This window comes from Hippocampus zosterae, chromosome 9 (genome assembly GCF_025434085.1).
Source record: "Hippocampus zosterae strain Florida chromosome 9, ASM2543408v3, whole genome shotgun sequence".
In the NCBI taxonomy this organism is placed as follows: Eukaryota; Metazoa; Chordata; class Actinopteri; order Syngnathiformes; family Syngnathidae; genus Hippocampus; species Hippocampus zosterae.
Window position 1 is genome coordinate 10,626,656 of NC_067459.1, and position 24,628 is coordinate 10,651,283.

At 40.5% G+C, this 24,628-nt stretch overlaps 1 protein-coding gene and 1 long non-coding RNA gene across 3 annotated transcripts in view; both read left to right on the top strand.

The window, feature by feature from the left end:
- Window positions 1–24,628, top strand: part of tox2 (TOX high mobility group box family member 2) — a 112,179-nt gene that overhangs the window by 20,553 nt on the left and 66,998 nt on the right. For both annotated transcript variants that reach the window (XM_052075842.1, XM_052075843.1), the window contains exon 2: window positions 9,954–10,046. In XM_052075842.1, the coding sequence (XP_051931802.1) occupies window positions 9,954–10,046 (93 nt within the window). The remainder of the gene's footprint in view (window positions 1–9,953; window positions 10,047–24,628) is intronic.
- LOC127607504 (uncharacterized) lies at window positions 10,055–23,608 on the top strand. Its single transcript, XR_007964089.1, has 2 exons — window positions 10,055–19,674; window positions 20,147–23,608. It is a non-coding gene; the product is annotated as an uncharacterized LOC127607504 (long non-coding RNA).

Sequence of the window (24,628 nt, forward strand, 5' to 3'; positions counted from 1 at the left end):
ACCCTTTTGGGTAAAACCATAATGATAGACAGGCCAACTGCACCCCCGTTATTCTTTAGTCACATTTAAGTATCAACACCCAGTCACCCCCGACCGGAAATGTTCTGACCTGCAAAGAGGGGTACCAGCGGGAGAATCGCAGGAAACATGTTGGTGACAAGGGAAAATGCTACCCCTGGTATTTTAGAGCCCCGATGAGTGTAAATAGGACATTGGGCAAGAAGGCAGGAAACAGGCAGAGCGAGGCCTCAAGTCGGAATTTCTTCTGGGGAGCAGCGATAAGGGACTTAACTCCCTCCTGTCTGGGCCGGCTGACTGCAACATGCCACGTGATCCCTCATCATATGTGCGTGGACATTGACAGAGGAAGACCCGATTGAGGGATTGGATACACTGATTTGAGTGCTGTGAGAAGTACATTTGTTGTGTGTTTTGAGTCCAAGTAACTCGTACCAAAGGATCTTCAGCAGCAAGTTGGTTTTCGGTATCTCAAGCTCGGTGTCCACTTTTATTGGAAGCAATGGCACAATAAAAAAACATCTTGTCATCCTAGTTGCATGCGATATATTTTTGTGTGTATTTTTGAGCACGAGTCATCAGGATTTGAAAGGTGCATAGTCCAGCTGCCGGAAGCCTGTATCGCGAAGCGAACCGCTGATCAGTTGTAGATAGGCATTGTTTCAGTCTCTTCACCATTCAGAGGTTAATCTAAGGCTTTGAATGTATCGCCAGCTGTTTTTATCTTGATATCATGTGAAGTTAATGCTCATGGGTTCTCGGATTTTGTTGCTACTTTCAAATGGGACTTCAGGGGATGTTCATGTTCACCTATTCTCTTCAGAGCTCATACTTTTTGCCAAGTTTTCCACTTGACAATGAAATGTATTACCCAGTGAAGATGCATACAATCACTACATAAGCAAGACTGTGTATTAACTGTTGATAGGTTTACATTCTTAGTATGTAGTAAGTTAAGCTGTTCAATTGAAAAAAAAACCTAACAAATAATTTGGTACTTGAGCGCTCAGTGTTTGCTGTCCATGTGACAACCATCTTTTTGAGTAGACTACAATACCTTCCGAATAAAGGACTGAGTGAAAAATATTTTTTTATTCATAGCACACTGCAGAAATGTTTGATTGTAAGCATACTTTATTTTTAACTGGCTTTCGACAAGTTCAGTTTTGATCTCTTTGTCCATAGTTGTGAATGTGTGTGGTTGTTTGTCAGTTCTGTATGTGCCCTGTGATTGACTGGCAAACAGTCCATGGTGTTCCTTTGCCTCTTGCCCAAAATCAGCTGTGACAGGTCCCAGCTCACCCGTGACCCAGACAAGGACAAGCACTGTCGAATATAATTGGGTGGGCCAGGTGTGAACACAGTGTTCCTGTTCAGGAATCTAGAAAAGAGGTGGAATTTCATGGTAACTCAAGATATGAAAACGTTTCAATATTTTAACAACATTAAAAACTGCTTGTAAAAAGTGTTTTTAGACAAGAAAAAAAAAATCTTGGCACAGGGTTCTCAAGTCTTAACAATCCTTGCGCCAGCTCAGTCAAACCGGAAAAAACTTTGTGGTCTGAATGAGGACGACTCTAAGCAGTTTTAGATCTTTGTGAAGAGAAACACAAGATCAGTTTCAAGTAAGAGGTGAGTCACTGGTTTCACAGGAAGCCTTGGAACTGACAAAACGTTCACTGTCAAACAGTTGTGCGAAAGCGACCCAACATCAATTCGATGAGCTCAGAAAAAAAACTATAGAAGGCCACGAGAAGCATTATTGTTCCAAGGAGTTGTTTTTTGTCCCAATACAAAAATATAGAATGATGGACCACATCACCAAAACACACATATTTTTACCGCCAACAATGGTCATGTTTCTGCATGATCTTTACCTGATAGTGTCTCAGTCATTGTATTCCTTAAAAGCGGCTTTGAATTGTCACCCAAAATAGACTTATGATTTGCTTAAACCAAGTCATGACTTGCTTGCTTGAAATTCGGTGGCTCCTTGACTTGCTTGATTTGTTTTTTGCAACTTTGGACTTTGCTTGAGATTTGAAAGTTATGCCTTGAGACTTAGATGTGAGTTGCACATATGTGACTTACTCTCGTGTCTGGTTACGAAGGTGTAGTCACTTAAAACTTTCTCAAATCCTCTTTAGCCATTAAAATTTATGGTAATGTAATCAATCCATTCCAGCTTTGTTATTGTAATATGTTTTTACTCAGAAAAACAGCATTCCAAATATTCCATTGTACTATAAATAGATAAAGTCATCCATCCATCCCTCCATCCATTTTCCAATCAGCTTATCCTCACAAGTGTCGCGGGCGTGCTGAAATCTTTCCCATCTTTCTTCAGGCAGTAGGCTGGGTGCACCCTGAATTTAGTTGCCAGCCAATTTCATAGCAAGATAAAGTCATGACATAATTAAATGGAATACAAAGAATTAGACAGTTCTTGCCCCTTTTTTGTTTGTTTGTTTGTTTATATGCTTGAATTCAATGGACATTGTGCTGTTACTTCTGGGGGTTTTCTTCTTGGCCACTTGGAGGCAGCACACTTCAGAGAAAGATATACGTGAAGAGTTTCACAACTGATTGAGTGAGATGCAATAATATTAGTCCTTTTTTTATTTTTTACAAAGGATAAAGAGCATATACCTATGGGTATATGATGTATTGTCTGTCTGCATGTGTTGCTCTGCCGTGTGTTTTCAAATATCTGTATAATACACCAACTTTAAGGTGAAGATAAGTCCAAATAGTGGTGTTGCATAGATGTCAGTGTCGTCTCCAGTTGGGGGATCCCGTGTCAGATGGCTCTTTGTTTAGATTAGTGGAAAAAAGCAAAAAAACAAAAATCAGCGTGAGGCCATTTAATGTTCACTTTCTCACCATTTTCTGCCTCAATCCTATCTCCACCAATGGACACTCACCGCCTACCCAGACCATGGTCACTCTCTTAAGTGATTGCTACATTTCATCATCCCCCATTGAGGTATCATTATACAAATGATGGGCAATTCAATTTCAGTTGGTTGTATGAGGAGGAGGGTGATTCTAATTAGGCCGAGGCACTCAAGATGGAGAAAAACATGGGAGAAGAGAAAGAAAGAGAGATGTAAATGGACAGGACAAAAACAAAAGTGCTCCTTTAGAAAATAGCGATTTCAGCCATCTTGTGTCAGATTTCACACAAAACCGAGCGCAGTGTTGCACTGATGAAAAATAAATAATTTGTGAAATAAGGATTATTAGGGCCACACCAAAAAGAAAAAAAATATACAAGGTTAAAGCATCTTTTGAGAATAAAGTTGTAGGATATTGGTGGAAAAAGTAGTATGATTTCTGTATTATCAGAAGTAGAAGCCGAGCCGTGATTGGTCGTTGCCTGAACTATTGACCAATTACGATGTCATTTTCAGTTGACAGCGAATGGCAAAATGGCTGCAAGCTGAGATGGCGCTTTACTCATATTCCACAAAAGCAATATTAATCAGAAGGCTGTCTTTAGACTAGTGAAGACGCATAGAATATATTTTTGAGAAGAAAATTTGAGGGTTGACTTCAAGGCTGCAAGGTGTAGTCTGACTTTTGCCCAAAGTCAGCTGTGATAGGCTCCAGGAGCTCCCCGCTACCCTCTTCATGATAAGTGTGTTGAAAATGGATAGATGGATTCTCCGGTGTGGTTTTAAAACAACATTTTCTGTGTCCCTAATTGCTCCTTCACAAGACCAAAAATTCATGGGAGAAAAAAAAATCTACCTTTAAACTGTCACAGAAAAAAATGTTTCTTGACTCTTCTTTTACTTTATCTTTATGTAGGTATTGTTTTGTTTTTGTTTTACATCTGCACATATGTCCTGTACATATTTTAAAGCTAAGAAGTGCGCGCGCGCACACACACACACACACACACACACACACACACATGCACACACAAATAGAGCAGGGAGGATTCAGCTGAGCTCAGCGGTAGCAGTCAAATCTCACAATTGGACTCTTTAATTCAAAGCGGCATCACAGTTCTCTGTGAAACCAAATCAAGTGGCTGCCGTCAGCACATCAACTCTTTATCCTCCTGGTTGTCTCTTCCTCCCGCTTTCTTATCTTCACCTCGATCACACTGTCATCTGCTTCTCCATGTCACGTCCTCTCTTTTTATATGCAATTTTAATTACCAATGCCCACCACCAGCAGTAACGGAGGGCAAGTGTTAAAGCCACCATATATAGAACCTGTCATTAAATACCAGAATATGTGTGCCACACTGGTTTTTAATCAGGAGACTACCTGCAATTTGATCCCAAACTTTCCCGGACCTCTGTAGCAGGATATTATTTTGGCCTACGAGAACTTACCTTGGAAAATGTTTCCTGTGCTTACTGCAATCAAAAACCGTGACGATATTTGTTTAAAAGTCCAATGTATCATTTCACTTGTTTAATATGCATTTGAAAGTGCTGCAAACGATCACACATGGGGAGAGGTGTTGCCGTTTGTGATTAGGCTTTCTTTGTTATTTATTATTTGTGATGTTACTCCTCAGTTGTCAAGCAAACACTTTCAGAATGTCGTTTCGTCCCCGTCTCTTTCCGTCACGCAAAAGAGCCGTATGACGCCATGCAGATGGTGTGCGATGTGTTTGAGGAAACGAGATAACATTACAGTCACAGGATTTCCTATTCAAGTCGTTTTCTCCAAGATTCATTCTCTCCAGATGCTGCAGGTAGTTAAAAAGAAGAAACGACTAAATCTCCTGGCAGCCATCTGTTGTCTTTCTCCGATGCCGGCCAGCCAGAGGCCGAGGTTTTGTTTGGCAAAGCTGGGCGGTTGTTACGTTGTTGTAACGGCGTTGTTGTCAGCAAACCACCTCGTGAAAACAGGAGCAGTTTTCAACACCACACATAAGTGAAAACGAATGATCTATATTATCTTCTTGAGATTGACTGGGAGAGACTTGGGCAATAAGTTAGAAAGTCATTCACTTCAGAGCCAACCTTCCCTGAGTCCTCACCGTGTCAGTTTGTTGAGAAAATACATCTTGTTCCGCTCCAATCCCATAGGTGGCAGTAAAGCTCATTACAAGGCCGAGTTTGACCTGAAACACACAGCAAGCTTTTTTTCACCACAGCGCCATATACTGGATTGTATGGGTCAGTGGCCCACACTGCCTTCAGGCAAACTGAAAAAAAGGATTCCTTCATTTACATTTACCAAAATGTAACGTCTTTTTCTGTTGATTTTACGAGATGCTACAAAAACTAAATAACAAGCTATCCATACATCGATCCATCCATCCATTCTTTAATCCACTTATCCTCACGAGGATCGCGGGCATGCTAGAGCCAATGCCAGCTGTCTGCAGGCAGTAAGCGGGGTAGAAGCTTTACTGGTTGCCAGCCAATCGCAGGGCACACATAGACCAACAACCATTCGTGCTCACACTCACACCTTGCGGCAATTCAGAGTGTTCCATTCACCTGCCATGCATGTTTTTGGAATGTGAAAGCCCACGCAGGCATGGGGAGAACATGCAAAATCCACACGGGAAGGCCGGAGCGCAGGATCAACTTTTCACTGTAAATCCGACATGCAAACCAGTCATCCGCCCGCGAAGGAGACCAACATCAAATGATCATTGTCTCATTTGTATATGAAGAAAAAGAAAAGCTCCATCTGTGCCACACCCTGCTTCAAACTCATTTTTCACATAGTATTAACTGGCATGTAATGCTACTCAAGTCCTGAAGGTCTTGATAGTGCACATGACAAATCACCAACTGTCAAACACCACAAGCTGTTTTCCCTGCGGCTCCATCTGCAGGATATGGTGGGTCACTTCATCTATTGGCCGCCAATTCAAGCGGACTGTAGCTAACGAAGCAACTTGTGATGTTGTTCCACTGTCCTGTAGTTAGCATTGTTGCACATTATTAAGTGCCAACTGCCACATATAGGACGCCTTTCTCACCGTAGCTCCATTTGCAAAATCCGATGGGTCACCGTGCCAATTGACATCAGAAAAAAAAATTCTCTCTTCATCTGCAACTATATTCTTTTCCCATGTCTCGGTTAGTCCACTTGAAGTAGAGTGGGCAATTATGGAGGAGGAGGGAAATCTTTTCACGGTCACTTCCTGTTAATATTGTAACACAATGGTATCCTATAGCCACCATCCTGCATGCCTTTATGGCGTGTATGATGGGAACCTTTGGCCCTCAATCTGGTCTGTCGCAAGTGCACAACATCCTCTGTTTGTCAAACTGTATATTTGATCTTATGACATCATAACATCTGGTTACATTTAACCACTGACAGCACTCGGCTTAATAAGTGTAGTTGTAGAATGTAGAAAGGCTTGCTTGTTGCATATATGTATGTATGCATGTATAAGAATAACTACCGGTATTAAAAAAAGAAATAATATTGCATATATACTGCATATAAATGTTCAGTATCTTTGGGTCTTTTGAAATAAACTATATAAATATGCTATTATCATTTATATTATTTCATTTTATGAACAGCATTTTCATCTTCTTTCTTCTTTCTACCCACAATCTTGCTGCTGTAGACTGTAAATTTCCCCAGTGTGGGACAAATAAAGGATATCTTATCTTATCTAATCATTAAGATCAAAATACTATTGTAGACAAAACATGGAGAATAATACTATTATACTGGAATAATTTATTGCTTATTGTATTGACTGATATTTATTAAAAATATAATTAACTTGTTGGCTGGCAACCGATTCAGGGTGTCCCCCGCCTACTGCCCAGAGACGCCTGGGATGGGCTCCAGCACGCCCCGCGACCCTAGTGAGGATCAAGCGGTACGGAAGATGAATGAATGAATGAATGAATAATTAACTTGTTTGCTCCAAGACTAAAATGCACATTGTATTTGCCTTTTACATTCTTGAAGGCCATGAGTACATGCAAAGAAAGAAAAATAAGTAAATGCGTTTAAGTAAACCACAGCAATAACTCATTCATAGAGAAGAACCTAAAAATGAGAAAATGCATAAGTTTTAACAAAGCCTTTTTTTCACACTTTATAACCTTCTTCTGTTCCATTCTGCAACCAGACTGGCAGGGTAATGTGATTTATTTTCATAAATATCAGCAATGTTTTCCCCTCTCCTACTAATGTCATTCATTGGTTATACATTGCTGAGTGCATATTGTACACACAGAGTGGTCTCCATAATGTATACACACAGCATGTATACAATCGCTGAGTGATGGGATTTCCCCTTGTCTGGGGCAGCACATTCTTCTCATCAGTGTGGTATGATGTGTGCAAGTTTTTCTTTTCTTTTTTTTTTGTTAAGCCAGGAAGAATGTTGCCTAAAGAAAACACATGTGTTGCATTAAGTGCACCACATCTGCGCGCCGCGTACTATAATGTGAAACGGCTAACGTTACAGGTAACTATATCTCTTCAGCTGTCCCTGGCGGTTTTACAGTGCGAGGCAAAAAACATTGTTGAAAGAGTAAAAGTGTTAAACTGCTTACTAGATGCTTGGGGAAATTATTTCTGTATGCAGCTTTACATTGAGAAGAAATTATTTATTCAGTTCTAACCAGACTTCAGAAAACAAAGTGTAAAAAAATCCAAGCGTTTGCAAATCATCAAAAACTCGGAAAACAATAAACAATTACAAGTGCAAGGCTAAGAAAATTTAAGATAAAGGCCCATTGGCCAGCCCTAGCGAAGCCTTTTTCAGCTGCTAAGAGGTACTTGTGAACGGTAAGCCTACACGCTAACAATGTGGTACACCAAACACGCATGGACATCATAATCTTTCACTCGAGTAAGTCCACTTGTACTATCTGATGCTCTCCATTAGCTGAGCGCCCTGTTAATATACACATTATTCCATCACTGCTAATAGCATGCCATTGCTTTTATCCCCTAGCCTATTATCCTCCATGCATGGTATGGGAAATAAGCTTTGGCACACATTGTTTGTGGGTTTTGCTGCACAGTAATTGCATGGTAATCACTGTGCATTCACAGCAGGCCCATAAGCACAATCTGTTTATAGATACATATAAGATAAACAGCGTGCGAGGCTGCTTATGCTTGTGCATAGACTGTATTCTCACTGAAAAGCAATCTGAATGCATATATAAATATGTGTGTGTTTGTGTCCTTTTTTGTTGAACGTACTCTATGTTTTTCTTGTATAAGTGAAACTGTTCACAAAACACATAACGATTGGTTTACGATAGCATTAATCAAGAACACGCAAGGCACTCCTAGGCAAGTGCAGGATGCAGCTCGTTCAGAATGAATGTATCCCGTTGTGTTTACAATCACTCGCCTGACTTCCGTGCAGGAAGCGGGGGTTCGGGTCCCCACACAGTAAGACTTAGACTAGAGTGTATTCTTTTTTTTCTGGTTCTTTGTGTGCCCCTTTATTGATCTGTTGATCAGTCTAGAGCAGGGGTGCCCATTAGGTAGATCCTGATCTACCGGTAGATCTAAGACAGATCCCGAGTAGATCCGAGGAGTGTCGAGGAGAAAAAAAACACACAGCCATTTGTGTGTCTTTGTACATGTTAATAATATATTTTTGGTGTTAATGTACACTGCACCCTAATCATCTTATCAGTCTCATTTTCACCCCCAAAATATTTAAAAATAAAATAAAGCAGGTAAATCTTGAATTTACGGTGGCGCGTGATTACGTCACCGGAAGTTGTTAGCTCTCAGCAGTCTGCAATTGCAGCTTGTGAACTGTTGCGCTCTATCTTTTATCGTCATTATTCTCATTCAGAGTTTGCTTCGTGTCCAATTCACCGAGGGCACGGGCAAAGAATAGAAATCCAGGAGGGCCCAGGGACGCACTTTAAAACGATACGTGTGAGCTGCGATAGTTAACAGGCTGCAAATGTGCGTCGCATGCCTCAGTTTCAGGCTGTTTATCAATGCGTGTGTGCGTGCGTCTGCGTGTGTGTGTGTGTACGCCTGCGTGTGTGTGTACGCGTGCGTGTGCGTGTGTGTGCGTGCGCGTGCCAGTAAGGGTAGATCCCGGGAGGTTAGTTGATCAAAAAGTAGATCTTCGATCCAAAAAGTTTGAGCACCCCTGGTCTAGAGTGTATACTTTTGTGGGATAGACTCCAGTCAAACATTGACACTGAATATGATAAGCAGATATGGAAGATGGATGCATAGATGGAAATTGTTTAGTTTTATTTAGTTTATTTTGTTGTTTTAATAGACATATATTAATTATTTGAACTGATACAAATTATGTAACTTATCTGTATTTTTATTTATATTTACATAAATATTTCTTTTTTCTATTCTGATTTATTTTGCCTTTGTATTTATTTTTTACAGATTTTATTTTTGTGTTTAATAATTTTTTTAAGAAAAATAGATGCTGTCTTTTCGATATTTGATTTTCAACTTTTCTAAAATTGTAATTTGGTCCAGACGCAAACCAAGTCATGTGTTCAAGCCGTTGTTAGGTTAGGTATCGGACCGTACACATCAAGTCCGAATAACCTGTTTTCCATGTTTGGTCATGTGATGTTCCATTTACATCAGATTAGCCTCTAGTACGCTTGGAACCCATTTCACTGAAAAACATACATCTACATAGAGTACTGTGTACCATGTAGCACTGGCTTGTCATCTGAGCACCATTGCCATGTGTTCCCCTCTTGTATGCTCAAACCTTTTTGAGGCAGCTAGCCTTAGCATGCCATCAATACCGATCCAACCTCAGTTCTAACCCCTCATTGGGCTAGATATGGATTGCAACGTACGGAGAGCACAAAAATACACAAATATAACATTGCACTTTGTACTTTAAAAGCTAGCATCCTAACATCACATAAGGTGCTAGCAACTATTGTCAAACCTACATTCTTAAGTATCAAAGCTATGATACTTAAAACGTATTGTCTGTTCTTTTGTTCTATCAGAGCAGATACAGCGGTGCAGATCGAGGCGTGAGGCTCTACAGTTCTCTGCCCATGCGCCCCAACCCTGACGGAAAGAGACTGCCATCCTCTGGGGTAAGTCTTGCTGCATGCTGCATTTCGTTTGAAGATATTAGTCATAGGTTATGGCCTATTTGTGGGTTTGAGACCTTGATATGGGCAAGAAGTGGTTGCCGATTCTTCAACTTTGGTGTTTAGTTCGGAAACTTTTCCCCTCATAGATTCAATGGCATTCCAAAAGTTAAATGATTTCCATTCAAATTTATTTTAATAAAATTCAGAGATAAATATGTTCCATTAGCAGAGGCAGGCAATCTGTCAGTCCTGATGGAAGGTCCGTCAGTCCGTCATTGACTGACGCCCGTTTAGCTGACTCCCACTTCGCTGAAGAATGGTGGAAACACCCACCACTTGTCCTGTATGTTTGTTTGCGGGGGTGAATAGACACCGGGTTTGCTGCAAAGAGACTGCATTGAATATGGGGGCTCAGCTCATTTCTCTAATTGTAGCTTCCAGGATACTCACACCTTACTCTTCTGTTTAGCACCTCACCAGAAAATTTTGGGAGAAATCCCTCAAAATCACACGATTACAGATTTAAAAATAAATGAATACAAATATTTGGGAAGATATACCAAAATGATTTCACAAGACGATGTTGAAATGCCGAAAAAAAATCAAGAACATGAACATAGATATGCCAAAACTTGGAGCAAAATTTCAGAATATAAAATGTTTCACCTGGAATTCTTGAAAAACGCATTACTCAATGTAAAACTTTTTCAAACAAACTTTTCGGGGAAAATATTACTTCAATACTCGGTTTTACCTAATTAAACCCCCTGGCCACGATTCACAGGAAAATGGCATCTACCTTAACTCTGTGGAGATTGCTGCTATTATAATCCGCAATGTATTTCACTATCGTCAGTCAATTTCTTTCTGTGGCAGTTTCGGAATTGCAATATGTAGTATAATCCTACTAAATGCTCATGGACCAGGCCGTCAATCATGAACAGTATTTAGGCCATAAGAGGCCACTGAAGCCAAATTTACACTGTTAAACCTTGTGAACAAAAATGAACCTCCCCCATGCTTGGTCGGTCGCAAGGGCAGCCGCAAGGCTTCCGACAAAGCAGCCATCACGACTTCTCTTTGGGTTTGTGTGGTGTGGTGGCTTGGCTTGGCAACTTTGCATAGGTGTGAAGCCAAAAGACCACCCGCTGTTCTTTTTCTATTCCAGTTGTTTTGGGGGCATCAAAGGGCGAAATATTTAATTAGAGTTTTTGCGAAATGGACTGGACTGCAACTAATTGAAGTTTTAGTGATGCTGCACTTTGCAAATACTTTGACTTTGACAAAGTGCTGCAACACTACTTTCCGCTCTAAACACCACCACTCTCTTTAGGACATCTTTTAGTATTGCGTGCAAAATCATAATTACCATCTAGCTTGCCTTGCTTTTATGTGACAAAGGAGAGACAATGGCAGGAACAATAGAGCAAAAAGAGACAATTTAATTTCATCTGGCGTTGCACTCGTCGCAAGCGCTTTTTAAATTATCTGCCGGCTGCTTCGGGGAACACGGGGGGGGGGGGGGGGGGCTGTGTCTGCATCAATACGGATTGTTAGTGCCCACTTTTTTATTTTTTTAATTACAGCAGAAATCGTATTGATGTATCATGTGCTACATTATTTATGAAGCGAGAGAGAGAGCAAGAGTGCTAACAAAGCATTTCTAAGAAAGCCACCTGCTCCCTATCTAAAGCGAATACTGTTAGTCGTTAAGACCGAGCGAGACGCTCGCAAATCACACCGATGAGTTCTATGTCAAAGACAAGCTTGATGCTGTAAAGATATATATCCGCCCGCAGTGGATTCGCAAATCCTCAAAGTTTGCATGCAAATCCAATCGCGCAAGTCAAGCATGAAGCCAAGCATCTTACATTCGTAAAAATTGACAGGTACAAATTTAGTGCAAGAGTAAAGAGATGTCACTGGTGTTCTTGTTTAAAGCCTCGCTGACGTTTTCAATTACGTGAATGGTGGGACAAAATTCAATTCATTGAAATTCAGATTGGGGGAAGCATTCCAACATCATTTTGACTAAAGCTTTCAGGAAAAACAAAACAAAACAATAAAGAAAGTAGAGTAAAACAACTCAATCTAAAATTGCATGAGGAAAAAAAGTTTTGGGTGAAAATACACACTCCCCCGCCACAGTGAAGCTATTTCAATATGTATCAAAGTGAAAAAAAAAACTAAATCTGGGGCAAAAATATCCTCAAAAGCTAAAAAAAAAGTTGGGCAAAACATACCAAAAGTAAACAATTTGACACCGAAAATGTCACCCCCACCCCCAACCCCTCTAAAAAAGTGGTACAAATATCCCACCAAAATTAAAAATAAACAAATAAACCAATCATATTTAATACTACACCCCAAAAAGTTTAAATCAACATTTTTAAGAAAAAAAAACATTTCACCAAATACTTTCAGGAATATAATATAGTAATGCTGCATTCATTGAAAAAAAAAAAATTCTGTCAAACATTCGGATAAACATTTCCTGGAAAGTCTAATTCCACACTTTATTTTGTAGCAAATATGCCCAAAAGACACACAAGTTTCAAACAAAAATCGGGGGAGAATCTTCTTCTAAATTTCAACCCTTTTTGTGTGAAAAAAAAAACATCGTAAAAAAGAGAACATTTTCACAAGATGCCATTGAATGAATGAATGAATACTTTATTGTCATTGCACACTTGTTATAACGAGATTTTGCAGGAGCCTCCACCCCCAAGTGTATCATGAAAAATAAAAATATATAAAAAAGATGAACATGAATACATGTAGACTTGCACACAATTACGTACATAGACACATTTAAAAATTGATATTCAATGTTATGGAATGGATTTAAAAAAAATTGTGACTATACAATGTTCAAGGACATCACAATGTGTGAACAATTTTGAAAGAAGATCTAATTGTATTTTTCCCCGTAATATTGTGCTTGCCAGTTAATACGCGATTATTTTTGCCACGTCCTTTTCCCACTTTTTTTTTTTAATCAACGTCTGCATCTCAAGACACCATAACTTTGGCACAGCGTGCCTCCAAAATCAAACAATTTAAGCCTTTCATGCACCCTGTAACCCGATAACATGATAGGCTGTCCACTATAGTTTCTGGGAAAAAAAATGTTTCCAGCCTGGAGCAAATTAGTTCACTTTCTATTAGTATTTCCTCTACTATGAATACGTATTTTGAAATCAGAACAACTTGGAGGTCAACCAGGTTCGCGTACGCCTATTAAGGCCTGTCGTCAGTCAAATATCAGCTTGCATTGAGTCTACACGCGGAGCAAGGCAAAGCACTTAACATGCAGAAGAAAGAACAGACGGTTTTCCATTGGACTTAACGGCGCTGCAGCGAGAGCCTGTATCAAGGTGCACTCGCTGGCGCTGCACGAGGTTCCTGCCCCCGACACCCCTTCTCTGTCCTTCCCCATTCCTCTCTCTTCCTTCCCCTGTTGCATTTCCCTGATCTGGATCTCTGTCCACAACCACCAGCACTAACACCAGCCACCACTAGTTCAGTTAAAAGTGGGCTGAGCACTTCCACCGCAGCCGCCTCCTCCGCTTCGAAAACCTCCAGCTCCAACACCTCCTCATTTCCTGTCAAGGTGGGTGAAACCAACCTTCGCCCACGGAGTGCAGATGCTTGACCTCGATGTTTCCTCGTGAGACACAAAGAACATTCTTCAGGGAATTTAATCGGTGTTAAATATAGTGCAACCTTCTAAGTCAAACTGGATCGTTTCCTGGATTCTAGTCGACCGGCAAGAAGATTTGTAGCAATTGTTTTTCATCGGAAAGAATAGAAACTGTCACCGTCCTCGAAAAATAAATATATGACTGACTCCAATTCCAATAGGTTCTAGTTAACTGTAATTATGTTGTGATTCCGTTCGATTTGGCTACAATTTGGTCCAGTGACAATCCAATCCACTTAAACTACAAGAGCTGTCATTCAAAATTCCGATGTAATTCATTTCAGAAAGTCATAATATTCACTCCAATCACGATACAGTGCGATTCACTTCAGTTGCGAATTCGATCCAATACAAATAAATACCATAAAACACAGTTCATTCCAGTTTCAGTATGATGTAATTCACCTCAATTACGGTACAGTTCCCTCCAACTAAAAAACGAGTCACTCCTGAAACAAACAGCTCCACTTTACCATGCAATCTACGGTACTTTGATTAGTATAAGATATGGTGCAATTCACTTTAGCTATTCTGCAATACAGTTTAACTTCAGCTACGATTCAACTAACGTCCAATACCACTAACGTAGTCCATCGGACTCCAAGATAATAGTTTGCATCTTTCAGAAAAGCAAATTCTTAAAAGTGTCCCACCCCACTCACTCAATCAAAACGTGTTCACAATTGCATTACTAAACAGTGATGAAAACCAAAGTCAGGCAGTTTGTATTGGTAGTTGTGTTTTTGTCTTCCAGCACAGGTTTATTTTTTAATGCGCTCATATACTCTTGTTGTTGTTTGGGCTTTCCACACGTTTGACACGTGGGGAGGGTGAAAGTTCACAATGTGCCGTATTGATAAGAGGACGGGATCATTTTGGGATTTGGGATTGCTTTTCTTGCATTTGGATCTGACACATGCCTCTCGCTTGCTGTCTCTTTCCAAGATGATTTGGAGCCTTGCATAGTCAATTATGTTGAGAAAGGAACAGAGAGAGAGAGATAGAGAAAGCGAGAGAGATGGGGCACCATATTCCATATTTTGGCAGGATATTAATATTGCATGAGAGCTGTTCTGTCGCGAATATCTAAGAGAGAGAGCCTATTAAGGAGACAGGGAAAAAATGTGGCACACATACACACTGTAAGTACATTGCTCCATAGCACCCATAAGCACGTTGTTTTAATTAGTGTATTCCAGATTATAATAGGACGTGCCTCAATTTTCCTTTTACTCGGCCAGCCCGGCTGAGTGATGTACTGCTTTAATTGCGCCAAGAAAGGCGTATTTCAGGCAGTCAACTGTATCAACAAAAAAAAGCAAAAATAAGACAATCCCCACCCCCCAAAAGTCCCAGATAGAACTGTGATACATCAGAGAGGGAACAATGGCATGCCGGGATATTTATTTTCTCTGCGTGATGCATACACTTCCTCACTGTCAGGCTTGGATTTGGGCTACTAAGTGGCTCTGATGCCGGATGACTGACGGCTCCTTTCAGGTCTATGAAGATTGTCAAAAAGCATGCAAGTGTAATCAAACGATTACATTTCTATGGAGTATTAATTTAAAAAAACATTGCAACATTGGGCTTTTGGGTGCACTCTAAAGACATGAACAAGGCACAACATTCTTTTTGTCACCCATTCAATCTTTACTTACTGTATTTTGTGCACTGCAAGTCTGGGGAAAAATAAACATAAACACATTCTGGAAAAAAAATATGCGTCAAATTTCACGCAAAATGTTAAAACCAGCCACATTTTTGTGGGCAAATGTGCATAAAAAATCAATCGGTTCCAACAACATTTGGGGAACATTATGACCAAACTTAAAACAATTTCAACTTTATGCGTACAAACATGGTGCATGTGAGTTTAACAATCTCAGCCAATGTTGGGGAAAAAATATGCCTCAAAAGTCAAGCATATATCTTCTCTACCAAAAAAAAACTAAACTAAACTAAACCAAAAAAAAGTAGACGTGAATTTGTTTTTTATGGATTTAAAAAGAAATGATTGGATTTTTTTAAAAAGCATGTTTTTATTCAAATCTTACATGTCAAATAAAGCTAATGAAAAACACTTTAACATAATTATTGTTGATATATTTTGAAATCGGAATGACCCAATAGGCAAATCATATTTTTCCTACCGCAAACATCGAAGACCTGCTCCGTCATGCTCTTCTCCCATTGCACAGCCCGCCTTATAACCAGCTGAAAACACCCCCTGAGAGCCATGGCCTAAAGTCGACACAGTCAGTTAGCCTTGGCACTCGGGGGGTGGGCGGGTGTCTACATGCTGGGCCTCCGACACTGAACAAGTGCATGGTGACCTCACAGCACCAGCTGGGCCTGGAAGACTTATTTAAACGGCCAATTCTCTGCGGTGGTATCATCGGCCATGCTGCAAATAAGGCCCTGCAAAAAACTGCATGGAGGAAGCCAATGAGCATTAAGCATGGAGGGGGGCGGGGGAGCAGAAAGAAACACAGTACACACGCACACACGCGCACGCACACACATTCCCTGCCATATCAATGTAGTTGGCTCTCTCTGAAATTCAAATGGGAAGAACCAAGGGAGGGAGGGGGGAGAAAAAGAGCCAAAGATGATGAAAAACGAGAAAGAAACCTCTGACTTAGAGGGGGAGGGGCCTTCCCCAGAAAAAGAAAAGCCTCCATCTATGTATTAGTGCTCTGTAAATATTACATGAGCTCTGCATTCGTTCACTTGTTTGGCATTACTTCCACTGGATGGCTATATTATTTTAGAAAGCATGCCTTGTTTATGGAGAGGCATGACCTACTTCCACTTTCTCTCTCGCTCTGTGTAGTGCTTTCTCTTCCTCTCGTCTCCAATCTGCGAAAATCTGCACCGCTCGTCCCCGCTGAACAATTACAAGGCAGCCGGATTCAAATGGAGATGTTTGTAGAAAACAACATGTGTATAATTACGCTTTAATGAGCTCTTGTCAAGGCCAGCGTGCGCAATTAGATTGGTAATAGAATATTCCGCCTGGATGCGAGCGTGGCAGTGATGGAGAGAGTGTCAAATGCATCCTGCGTGTCAGAATGTATTTTGTTGACACAACTGGATGCAACGTTTAGAGTTTAAAGAACACTACACAGGCATACTGTAATTGTTTTCAACACCATTGTGTGCACAAATAGAATAGCTTATGGATGTGTTCAGTCAATGCGGGCTGTGTGTCCTACTGAAAATGGGTGTGTGTTGACGATATTGAAAGCAAACCCTCATTATTCATTCAGTTGCACTCGGTGGTCGAATGTTTGAAAAAAATAAAAAGAAAGAAAGAAAAAGCCTCTGACACCAGTTTCATCAGTCAACGCGAAATTGAGTGGATGCGTCTATCACAACAAGATGCATGAAAACAAATTCTAATTTTTTACTTTGATGAACTCTCGCTGGGGAATCCAACTCAACTTTTATTTCGGAAGTAAATCAATTTTAAATGTCCATTGAGCGAACATTAGCCAGGAAGAGTGACAGTGGCATGCTAGCCTGTAGCTGAGCTAGCCATCATGCTTTCTCGCCGTGCTGTGTTTCACACTGTTCGTTAATGCCGTAGTCTGTTGGGAGTGCTTTTAAACGCAGATGAAATACTCGCTGTTGAACTCTCTCTAAATTGCTATCGTTTGTCCAACCTGTAAGTCACATGCATTCAGACGTGGCCAATTTACCAAATTTTGCCGGTCCGTCATTAGTCATCCGTCAGCGGCCTGGGCACTCATCCGCCATCGTCAGTCCATTTTTTTTCAAGCAAAACCAAACTACAATCATGTTATTTTAACCGCGCTTCTGCCATTGCTTCGTTCAGTCAATTTCACCGGTCTGCCAGACGGTCTGTCGTCAATCTGCCAGTCTTTCAATCTCTCCAACCCCCCTTCTGAAAAAAAAATCATTAAAATGGTAAATAGGACTGCACTACACATCAGTGTATCTTCACCTTATGGTGGATACTCAAAGAGCTTCACACACTAACATGCGCGCGCGCACACACACACACACATACATGCATATCACATACACTTACTTGTCAATCTATTGAACTACTAAGTACAGCAGGAGCACTCCAGAAGCTGATTTAACTACTAACCAAGGCATTTTAATTTAAAGTTTAAAATGGCTTGCCTTAACCAGAATACCGCTCTGCTTTGTGGCCAAGGGTAAAATCCAATCCAAGTCGCTTGCACTCCTACTCTTGTCTATAAATACTGGACGTCTTCTTTTTCTTCTTCTTCTTGGTTCATTGATGGATTACAGCTCTTTGGTGCATACCGACACCTACTGCTCCACCATTTTGTTTTATATACACAGAAAATGAAGATAATGCAAATACAACTGAATAGTGCGAAGAAAACTCTGATTATTGGCATTCAAAGGCAAATTCAGCGATGGGCAAAGACGTCGGTGCAGTCCCGGACATTTAAATGAGTGGCAAATAACCCAACAGACAATTTATTAAAGTTTTTACGCAGCCAAGAACAACGTGTGCCTGCTTCACAATCAATAAATAATGACACGACGTTCAGCATTTTATTCCGGCAGTGGACAAGCAAATAAAAAGTGACCCCAGGTTTGCGGAAACCACACATGAATAATGGAGCTACAAGCTCAAATTCCGCGTGTGACTGTGACTTATCGTTTCAATTTCTCCGTCTTGCGCTCACGTGACGACTTGAGCCCATGTTTCATTAAATCCAGTCAATCCACTTGCATATATCATCACACCGCACAATGGGAACCTTTCAAGGCCCCCCCCCCCCAGCCCAACTCCCGCAAAGGATGCTGACAAAGCCCCCTCCCCTTTCTGCCTTCCCCAGTGAAGTCTACTAATTCAGCCAGAGCCTCCACGTCATGTTTTGTTTGACTGTGTGCGGATCAGAGTGCAATCAAGTTGAGATAAAGCGAAAGCAGAAGAGGAGAAGACTCGCATTTCTCGCTCTCTCTTTCTCAAGGTCTAGTGAAGTAAAATAATTTGTCTTCAGGATGAAAGAGCACAAACGTAGAAAGAAATGGCGATGGGGGATTAAATGAGGGCACCTCACATTCAATAAATACACTTGTTTGTATGCCTCACTGTTTCTTTGCTACACCGGAATGCTGAACATTGATTTTTATGTTTCAAATTGACTGGTTATGAAAATAAAAAAATGAAGGCTTCACAATTTTCGAATACGACTCAGAAATTAAATATGTAGCAAACGTTTCTTGTTGAGTAGCAGCATACCATTGTCCTTCATTTCGTACACAGCTTACCTTGGCTAGTGACTAGTGACGTTCGCACATCTGCCTCACCTTCCAGAGGTTGAGGGTTCAGATTTTCTGATACTCTGGCTTGCTACCAAACTCCAAAAATGTGAATGTTAGGTTCCTTCAAGACTTTAAATTGTCAAAAGTTGTGAATGTGAATATGACAGCGGGAAGAGATTCATGGAAATAAAGTAGTGCATACTGTCACCTTCCTAAAATAATGGCCAATGTCATTTTTTCAGGGTTTTTTTTGCCCCAAGTAAAACACACAGAAACCGAACCAAACACTTCATAATTTATTTTCAGGGGTAGAATTGAATTATCTGTTTAACTAAAGATGTCAACGATTTTAGCAGACGTAACCAGCATCCTAAGATATTTGAGGCAATTATGTAGGCCATTACACATTCAGTTCCAGCCTTTTTCAGAGCCTTTTTTTTCATAACTCTTGAAAAAAATTGAAAAATATATATGTATAAATGAGTACCTGGGATTGTGTGGAGTCTGAAAAGACAAAGATACTCTCTAGATACTCTGTCTTTTCATAGAGTTAGAATATGGTGTTTGTATTTCCTAATCATTGAAAGAACTTTAATCAGTCATATCATATAAATTACTAAAACAGCCTTTTTTTACCAGTTGTGTCACGTTCCGTATTTGACAGCAGGGGGCAGGCGTTCTTGCTTGCCGCCTGCACACCTGCCACCCATTTGTAGGCGATTGCACCTGCTATATTTAGGCGCTCCGGCAGTCAACTCACTGCCGGAGTATTCCACGCCGTGCCATTTGCTATCGCCTATTCCTTCTCGGTTAAACACTGATTTAAATGACTATTGACTATTATTGCGTGCCTTGATATTCCTCTCGTGTTTGATTTGAATTTTGCCTAAGAACTCTCTCCTTGCCGTTTTAGTTTCACAGGCGTTTTCTGTTGCCTCGTTATTATTTCGTGGTCCTCTTTTTGACCAGCGTTTTCTGTTGTCCGTTTAGATGGGGATTTTGTGTTATAATAAATCTCATTTTTGTGACAAAATTCTTTTCTGTGTCTTCTATTTCGGGGATCCACTTATCTCCAGTAGTTACGCACGAAGCGATTATTCTGTCGCTTCGGGCTCAACAGACCCGAGGGCTTGCATGCTCTAAGGAACTAGCAGAAACTTAATCATGCTTTTAGAGTATTTCCAGGAGAGTTAATGATTGTAAGAGCATCAAACAGCCGCAATTCACTCAGAGCAACCCGTTCTACTCCTGGTCTGTAAATCACTGAAAGGTTTAGGTCATGACTACATGGTAATTGAATAGAAATCCAGTCGGGCTTTGAGGTCTGCAGACTTGGGCCAATTAGTGGAGCCCATAGTTCAAAGTAAACGTGGTGAAGCGGCATTTAGCTCTTATGCTGCACACAAATGGAATAAGCTGCCAACAGAAGTGAAGTCAGACACTTTTAAATCCAGGTTGAAAACGTTGTTCCCCCTCTCCCCCTATACCTTTGATTAAGGTCTTTAAACATTTCTAAATTGATTTCAGAGTACAGTCTTTTAGTCATTTTACAAACCTACTCTTATTTCTACACTTTACTTTTAAATGCTTTGAATGTTTTTAAAGTCTTTTTGAGTGTTTGTTATCAATGCGCTTTGTAATTTCAGCGAAGTCGTTTTTATTTCTCTACTTTGCTTTTAAATGTCTTAAATTTGCCTTTAACTGTTAATATTGTTTTGTACCAATGTGAAGCACATTGAGTTATCTTGTGCACAAAATGCAGCATATCAATAAAGCTGCCTTGCCTTGCCGTACCTTGCTTTAGCATTTAGGGGTAGGGAAAGCATGCGGTTGTTTTAAATTGGAAGAGGGCGAGGGAGAAGGTGTCTCGAATGTGAGCTCGGGGAAAGCTTGCACCTGAGTCAAGGTTGCATATGAACGAGGGGTTTGGGGGTTGCAGAGTGGCCATAGCTTATTATCAGCAATGCGTGAGCATTGTTTTCTTGATGGTAACAGCAGCACAATGGCGCGATTGTGCTACCATGTGAAACCCTACACTTTGCCCGGCCCGGTGACGTTGGTGGGGCTGGGGGGGGGGCACGGGGGATGGACTCGTTGAAGGAGCCAGAAAGAGTCAACTTGTCCATCAAAACAATGTATCCAGGCCTACTCCGATTCTCCAAATAAAATCCTCCCCCAATCCCTTCTATGGCTCTGCAACCTGCCTCATTATATCAAAGCGTCATTTGCAACCTCTTGAAAGCCCCTTCGGCGTGATGGACAAGACCATAAAGCCCGGCAATAAAGCTAAGACGAATGTTACATCTTAACACTGATAGAGGCAATTAAGTCCATCATAAGCAGGGCGGGGTGGCGTCTTCTCCGGGGAGTCGTTCACTCCGCTTGCCTTCTTTTCATTTCTCCCTTCAGCTCATAGCTGACAGTCCAGTACAAATTGAGCTTATTTATTGTTTGATTTCCTGTTTGCGTGCGTCTCACTCCTTCCTTTCTTATTTTTCCTACCTCTGCCTGTCATGTTACACATTTCCAGCCGATGTTATTAACTGCCTTCTTTTGAAAATTTGTATTTTTTTACGGAGACCAATTAATTGTATTTAATATTAACATTTTATTTGTTTATTCTTTATTTTCTTGAGAGAGAGATTCTTTTTTCATTCAAATAGCTCATTTTGTTCAACTCATACATTTTTGGTTTGCCATATAATCGATATGAGGGCACTTTTGTTTAAAAGTTATTTTTTAAATAATAATATAATCAAAATTCTGTATAGTTTTTATACGATTATTAGTGTCCTTCCTTTTTCCATTTTTGTCATGTGGACACATCAGAGGTATTCTTATTGTATTATTTTGTAGCTGTTAATTTTTACTTTTCAATTTTAAAAAATTATCATTTATGTAAGCACACGTGATTTTTCTTCCCCCCTGTAAACCTAACGAAGACCATATTTCCCTGTGCTCCGTAGGTCCTGTGGGTGTGGATTTTGTGATGGGGAAAAAAATAAATATCATAGGAAGTGTTATCTTCATCTGGCAGGGATCAGCGCTGTGTATTATTGGTCAGGTCCTATTACACAGACAGTGCGGTAGTGTTTGCAGAGAATATATCACGTTCAACATGCACATGAGGCAGACACACACACACACATACACACACACACACACACACACTCGCACACTCATATGGAGGTGAAATGCAGCAGTGGATATATTGACAAAGGCAATCCATATCTACTGTGCAGCGCACCATCCCCCATTACTCTCTCTGTTTGGTTATGCATGCATTTGTGTGTGTGTGTGTGTGTGTGTGTGTTTGTGCGTGCAGCCAGTCACTGTGAATGCTCTCATGACCACAGTCCTGACGCAGGTATTTGGACTGCTGTCACTTTGCATCATATTGTCAAGTAATGGCGGCACTACATTTGTGGGGGAAGTGGGGTACAGACGCAGTTTTGGGCAAGAAATACTGAACAAATCCACTTTCAAATGACAAATCCGGTTGCCTGTGTTGGTTGCGTCAAACCCTGTTTTACCGACTCAACTTCAGCTCATCAAATGTGAAAGAAAAGATGCGGCTGAACACTCGTATTATTATAATTTTTTTCATTCCATAATCGACATTTTTGACTGTGCCGTTTTATTATTTTATCCCCCTCTCATATGTACTTCTACTGCTACTATGCAAACAAGCGTCTGTGGTGTCGGCTCATTCGCGTCCTCGTTCTCAAAGTCATCACTTCCATCCATCCGTCTCTCTATTCAGCCAACCGTTCTTCTCTGCGTGTCTGTTTTCTTCCCCTCCATTGTGTTGAACGCTGTGATTGATGACCTCTAAGCCCGGGGAACGCAAACACACAATGAAACGATGAGCTGTGCCATTCGCTCTTTGCCATGCGTCAACAGGTTCACAGCGAGTATGGTGGGACGACTGGAGAAAATATCGATGCGCAACAGTTTTGGGGTGATAAACACATCGCTCCTGTACGGTGGTTTCAATTATTGAGGTCACCCAGTAACCAGGATGATTCAGTCTTTTGTTGAGGAGGTATATTGTTAGGGCTACAAGTTCGAATTTTACGAGTAAAAGGTACTTTTTAAAAAAATTTTTAGATTGTAGATTTTTAAAAAAGAAAACAAAAACAGCCTAAAAGGGGCGTGTATGACGTAATGCATAAGAAGTCGTAATCTTATATTGTAAGTCAAAATATTGCAAACAACAAGTTAAAATTGTTTTTTTAAAGGCTTGTTTGGGAGCGCGTTGCACCCCACTGGGCGTTCCAGCGGACACAGCCGTCACGCCCCCGTAGCATCTGGCAACTTGATGAAGTAGACTAGATTTGAGACTTGCTAAAAGCAGGTCTAAGCGGTGGCACGGGTGATGTAACATGATTTGGGTGCATTTGATGGTGGCGTAGGCAGACAGATTTCCTTTTTTGTGGAATCTCTAGATGACAGGTCTTGGCCGAGCTTTTTTGGATTTTTTTGTTTTTGTTTTCTGTGTTAATGCTACGCTAAGCCACTTGGAACATGTGGAAATAAGAGAATAAGAGAATCTCAGTCAAAAAAATAAAATAATAAAGAATAAGTCATTGCCCACATTGACGTCAGACTATTAAATTCAATTTAGCAGTGGGTAAACACAACTAACCTGCACAGCTTTCATTCCATGCAGAGATCTCGACTGTATCCGTACAGTAACATAATTACAGCCCACTTAGCCCAAATGACCGCTTTGTGACCGCAGAGAGGCAGGCACATTTTTTGGACCCCTCAATGTAGATATTGTGTGTTATTCTGCCCTCGGTGACTCCACTTTGCTTTTTGCCGGGCTGTATAATTATCTGCTACTTTTTTTTCTGCATTGCCCATCAAGCGCCGATTCGCAGGTGTGAAAATAGGCCATTCACAGACACCGTCGGCTCCATGGGCGCGTGTTAAGGACGCCGTGTGAAGTTGTTTTTCGAGAGCAACAAAGGAGGTGATTTCCTTCTTTTTTTTTTTTTTTCCAATCCCGATGCAGAATGTGATGATTGTTCCCGACGCCAACCGACGGTGCTCTCAGAATGGAACCATTTGCTGTTCAAGGAACACTTCCATCACAGGGCCAATGATAACATGGAAATGAAATTGGGGATTTCGTTTGAATAATGTCGCCAAAAAACTGTCCTTGCTTGTGGCTCTGACTGCCATTGTATCTTTGCATCACATTTACTTGTCATATTATAATATAAATTATTCAGTTTCAAACAAACCAACTCCATATTAGGCATCAGTAGGGTTAGCTAGCTTCCGAGCCAAAATAACATGCTATCACAAAATGATGGGACATCAAACATGTAGTCATAGTGACTACAAGATTTTGGCTTTGTACTTTAAAAAACTTGATTCATTTTAAGGTTATGACTTTTTCGATTCTTGTTTTTATTTAACTTTATTTTGTTTTATTGTAAGATTTTGACTTTTTTCATGGAAAAAATATACATTTTCTAATATTACAACATGGTAAATAAATGAGGTTTTTTTGGTGGTAAGATTTTGTCGAGTAAAATATTCAACTTGAATGCTACAAGTTTCACTTTTTTATGGAAAAACATTTTTGGGG